The sequence below is a fragment of the Camelina sativa genome, chromosome 4 (genome assembly GCF_000633955.1).
Source record: "Camelina sativa cultivar DH55 chromosome 4, Cs, whole genome shotgun sequence".
Lineage (NCBI taxonomy): Eukaryota > Viridiplantae > Streptophyta > Magnoliopsida > Brassicales > Brassicaceae > Camelina > Camelina sativa.
Genome location: NC_025688.1, coordinates 3,961,917 through 3,967,497, shown reverse-complemented (window position 1 = coordinate 3,967,497; position 5,581 = coordinate 3,961,917). Strand labels below are relative to the sequence as shown.

Genomic DNA, 5,581 nt, shown 5'->3' with positions numbered 1-5,581 from the left:
TTATAATCATATATCATTTTTTTTTCTTTTTCTTAATTCTTAGATAGGACATAGAACTATAGAAGTTTAGTGATGTATGTATTGTATTGAAGAATACTTATCAGTTTACAGATAATTAAGTTGACATTATATGTATTTTAAAAGTAGAAAATGAATTAATTGCGCTATGAATAAAGTATATACTCTCTCCTACTTAATTTTCCCTCCATAGTAAGAGAGAGTCCCCACTTCTTTCCTTTATATACACATCACATTACATGTGAACTTCTCAACTCAACACAACCAAATCTTTCTCTTCTTCATCCCTCTCTAGATGATGCCTCCTAATGAGAAAGAATCTAGGTTTTCGAAAACACCGGGTGCAAACCGACATGAAACTAGTCCGGTTCAAGAAAACCGGTTTAGCTCTCCAAGTCATGTTATCCCATGCCTTGACGACGAAGACCACGACGGTCCGAGTAACCAATCAAGACAATCTTCAGTTCTGCGTCAATCTTTACGTCCTATAACCCTCAAGGTCGTTAAGTTAATAATTCATACATAGATCTTAAGTCATGTATTGTCTTTTTCTCAGTTTTGTTTTTCATTTGTGTTTATATAATGCAGTTTGAAGAGTTGACGTACAGTATTAAATCACAAACCGAGAAAGGAAGCTATTGGTTCGGTTCACAAGAACCAAAACCGAACCGATTAATCCTTAACGGTGTAAGCGGTATAGTCAAACCAGGGGAGTTACTAGCAATGCTTGGTCCATCAGGGAGTGGCAAAACTACGCTTGTAACGGCGTTAGCCGGACGTTTACAAGGGAAGCTATCCGGAACCGTTAGCTATAACGGAACCCCGTTTACAAGCTACGTTAAACGGAAGACAGGGTTCGTTACACAAGACGACGTTCTCTACCCACACTTAACGGTCATGGAGACGCTAACGTACACGGCTTTGCTTCGTTTACCAAAAGAACTGACCCGGAAAGAGAAACTAGAGCAGGCCGAGAAGGTGGTTTCGGATCTTGGGTTGACCCGGTGTTGTCACAGCGTAGTAGGAGGCGGGTTAATCCGAGGAATTTCGGGTGGGGAAAGAAAACGGGTAAGTATCGGCCAAGAAATGCTTGTGAACCCGAGTTTGTTGCTTCTTGATGAGCCAACGTCGGGTCTTGATTCGACCACGGCAGCACGTATAGTGGCCACCTTGAGATCGCTGGCACGTGGCGGCCGGACTGTGGTAACGACGATTCATCAGCCTTCGAGTCGGCTTTATCGAATGTTCGATAAAGTGTTGGTTTTATCGGAAGGATGTCCGATTTATAGTGGAGATTCGGGTCGGGTCATGGAGTATTTTGGTTCTATTGGGTATCAACCCGGTTCGAGTTTCGTTAATCCGGCTGATTTTGTGCTTGATCTTGCTAACGGTAGGTACTAAATTATATTATTGTTTCTAATTATCGTCTATATATACTCATACACGCATGACGATTGACGCATACTACTTGATTTGAATCTGAAGTATATAACACGGCTACACCACTAATATACAAACCGTTACATGTCCCAATCAATTGGTAGGTACAAAATCTATTCGAAATACATTTATGTTTTAAGTTTGAAAAGGGAAAAAAATTTTAAACAGCTAAGTTCGGGTGTAAAGTTAAACACTTTCTTTTTATTTGCTCGTGCATCATGAGATATGTGACAACGACAATTCTATCCTATTCTTTGGATATTTATTACAAAAGGTTTTTGCTTTCTTAATTTAAATCAATCTTGAAAGAGAAAGAAAAGGTTTGTTAATAGTGGGATAAATCATGTGGTTTTGACTATATAGTATATACAGTTCTTGTTATTTAACAATGATTGGAAATATATACATTTTTTTTTTGGCAGGAATTACTTCGGATACAAGACAATATTGTGATCAAGTCGAAATAAATGGAAGATTAGATCGGCTCGAAGAACAAAACTCAGTGAAACAATCGTTAATTTCGTCTTACAAAAAGAACTTATATCCACCTTTGAAAGAAGAGGTTTCAAGAACATTTCCCCAAGATCAAACGATCACTAGATCGGGGACAAAGTCATTAACAAGTAAGTCTGGTCAAGTCGTTATGTAATAACACTTGATTTTTTTGTTTGTTGATTTCATTTATCATAACGACATTGTTTTTGGATTTTCTGAAGATCGATGGCCAACGAGTTGGTGGATGCAATTCTCAGTTCTACTGAAACGAGGTTTAAAGGAGAGAAGTCATGAATCATTTTCAGGACTTAGAATATTTATGGTCATGTCAGTTTCTTTACTTTCTGGTCTCTTGTGGTGGCATTCCCGCGTTTTCCATATACAAGATCAGGTAAGAAAAAAAAGTAAACCATGGCATTAGAATTTCGATTTCTTTAACATAAATATTTTAAAGTTGGCATTAAATAAGAACATACTTTTATTTTTTTGGCAGCAAATACAATATATTTTACTAAATTTCTTTTAAAATTGAAAGTATACATGTAGAAACATGATCACACAATATTGATTGTTGGGTTATAGATAGAGAATAGTATAAAATAATACTATTACATTTCTTTAGAATAAAGTGCATTTAACAAAAAAGAACACACTATTCATTGTGACACGAACATGAGGAAAACTAAAATAAAATAATTTAACGTATAATAAAACGCATATATTACCTCATTAATATTCTTCTTCACTATTAATTACAGGTGGGTTTACTGTTCTTTTTCTCGATCTTCTGGGGATTCTTCCCTCTCTTCAACGCCATTTTCACTTTCCCTCAAGAAAGACCAATGCTTATAAAAGAGCGATCCTCCGGAATCTACAGACTCTCCTCTTACTACATAGCAAGAACAGTTGGCGATTTACCAATGGAACTAATTCTTCCAACGATCTTTGTCACAATCACATATTGGATGGGAGGTCTTAAGCCATCTTTAACCACATTCCTCATGACTCTTATGATCGTTCTCTACAATGTTCTAGTGGCTCAAGGCGTAGGGTTAGCTCTTGGAGCAATCTTGATGGACGCAAAGAAAGCAGCGACATTGTCTTCGGTGTTAATGCTAGTTTTCTTACTAGCCGGAGGATACTATATTCAACATATACCAGGATTCATCGCGTGGTTGAAGTATGTTTCGTTTAGTCATTATTGCTACAAGCTTCTTGTTGGGGTTCAATACACATGGGATGAGGTTTATGAATGTGGATCGGGGTTGCATTGTAGTGTTATGAATTATGAAGGGATTAAGAATTTGATGATTGGGAATATGATGTGGGATGTTTTGGCCCTTGCCATTATGTTGCTTCTTTATAGGGTTCTTGCTTACTTAGCTCTAAGGAACTTGTGACACCTTTTAATCTATGTGTTTATTTAACTATGTATAACGCAAGTGTAAGATATATATACAAGCTACGTTATTGTCAATTTTCATCATTCATTTGTCTTATTTTATATTGAAGAAAGTATAGTTGGTAATTGGTATAATATCTTGTGTCCACTCCACTATAGTTGCAATTTCTAAAAATCAAAAACACAAACCCTACTACGAAAAATCAAAATGGAAGTAAGTTATCATTAATTTAACCCATGACATCTTAAAGATGATTACGGTAACCAACTTTATGCGCTTAGTGATGATTTAAACCTTAAACGTATCAACACTCACAAAACTAGATAAGACCTTAGTTCATTCATATGTGACACACTCCTCGGTTTCCATCGTTATAAAACGAGTAAGCGTTACTTCACAAGTTTTTGATTGTTTCAAAATATAATGTTTGTATTTGAATCTTGTGCCTGTTATATTATTAGGTTGGATGACTAGACCAGTTAATGTACAACCTAATGAATCGTGTTCTTAAAATTCTAATGATTTTGGATTTTTCATTGGGCTTCCGTCTGTCAATCAGTGAAGCGGCAATCCCATTTTACTCTTATTGGTGTTGATCTTGTAGGTTTAGCCGATTTAGAACAAATGTTAAAAGCTTAAACCCCTTTTTTTTGGATAAGGCTATACAACTTACATCCATCACATATATATACTACTCATTTAACCTATGGTTTATAAGACACAAAATATCTACTAATGTTGATGGGATTATTAAGCACAGAGGCCCAATATCATTTTTCCACCACTACGACAACGACTTCCTTCTTCTTCCTTTATCGTCTTTTCTTCTTTCTTTCCGTTCCGGATTTCTTCTTCACCTCTCTTACTAATTTAGCTATTAATCGATGATTTGATTCCAACAATTGGGTCTAACGTGTATATTCACCTTTGTTGTATATGATCCGAAAGGGCTTTTCCAATAGAATAGGCAAGTTTTTATTTAAAGCTTTTGCTACAATGATAAAAGGGAATCTCAATGTTTTGCCAAGGTAAACGTTATGGACATATAAAATCAATTATATTACAGTATCAAGTATCAACTAAAGTTTAAAATTATTTCAACTATCCTTAGGTATTCCCTGTTTTGTCTCTGACATCATTTTGTTACATCTATATCCAAACCACAACAACATAAATATCCTTATACTATCGGTAGAAATATAAAATGTATGTCACCGTTGATTTTTATTTTTTTGTTCATTAATGGCTGTCACAGGTCATATGAACTTTCTTCATTTATGATATCTAGAAGCTTTTTTTATTCCAATCTTTTTTTTTAAATCCCAAAACGTAAATCCATGACGTCATGGATGATTACAAAGTCACGTGTTAAGGAAGTCAAGAATACTTCGAAAGTCAACTATTCACCCTATTGTATTGCAAAAGATTATTATTTCTAGAATTTAATGACGACGGAACATTATCTTTTTTAAATTCATACTATATAAAAAACTTAAGTAGTGACATGGTCGACATCGTCTGATTATATTGAANCTTTAGAATAAAGTGCATTTAACAAAAAAGAACACACTATTCATTGTGACACGAACATGAGGAAAACTAAAATAAAATAATTTAACGTATAATAAAACGCATATATTACCTCATTAATATTCTTCTTCACTATTAATTACAGGTGGGTTTACTGTTCTTTTTCTCGATCTTCTGGGGATTCTTCCCTCTCTTCAACGCCATTTTCACTTTCCCTCAAGAAAGACCAATGCTTATAAAAGAGCGATCCTCCGGAATCTACAGACTCTCCTCTTACTACATAGCAAGAACAGTTGGCGATTTACCAATGGAACTAATTCTTCCAACGATCTTTGTCACAATCACATATTGGATGGGAGGTCTTAAGCCATCTTTAACCACATTCCTCATGACTCTTATGATCGTTCTCTACAATGTTCTAGTGGCTCAAGGCGTAGGGTTAGCTCTTGGAGCAATCTTGATGGACGCAAAGAAAGCAGCGACATTGTCTTCGGTGTTAATGCTAGTTTTCTTACTAGCCGGAGGATACTATATTCAACATATACCAGGATTCATCGCGTGGTTGAAGTATGTTTCGTTTAGTCATTATTGCTACAAGCTTCTTGTTGGGGTTCAATACACATGGGATGAGGTTTATGAATGTGGATCGGGGTTGCATTGTAGTGTTATGAATTATGAAGGGATTAAGAATTTGA

The 5,581-nt window shown here is 35.5% G+C and overlaps 1 protein-coding gene across 1 annotated transcript; it reads left to right on the top strand.

Annotated features, from left to right (window-relative positions):
* LOC104779750 (ABC transporter G family member 21-like) lies at window positions 264–3,440 on the top strand. Its single transcript, XM_010504137.2, has 5 exons — window positions 264–517; window positions 607–1,408; window positions 1,881–2,081; window positions 2,175–2,344; window positions 2,712–3,440. Exons 1-5 carry the CDS (start codon window positions 314–316, stop codon window positions 3,351–3,353), a joined length of 2,019 nt encoding a protein of 672 aa, XP_010502439.1. The 5' UTR covers window positions 264–313; the 3' UTR covers window positions 3,354–3,440.

What these genes read in the sequence shown, in the direction of transcription:
- LOC104779750 (XM_010504137.2), top strand. Translation starts at nt 314, where the DNA reads ATGATGCCTCCTAATGAGAAAGAATCTAGGTTTTCGAAAACACCGGGT. An exon ending in TACGTCCTATAACCCTCAAG is followed by an intron (nt 518 to 606) that starts GTCGTTAAGTTA and finishes TATATAATGCAG; the next exon opens with TTTGAAGAGTTGACGTACAG. An exon ending in TTTTCCATATACAAGATCAG is followed by an intron (nt 2,345 to 2,711) that starts GTAAGAAAAAAA and finishes TATTAATTACAG; the next exon opens with GTGGGTTTACTGTTCTTTTT.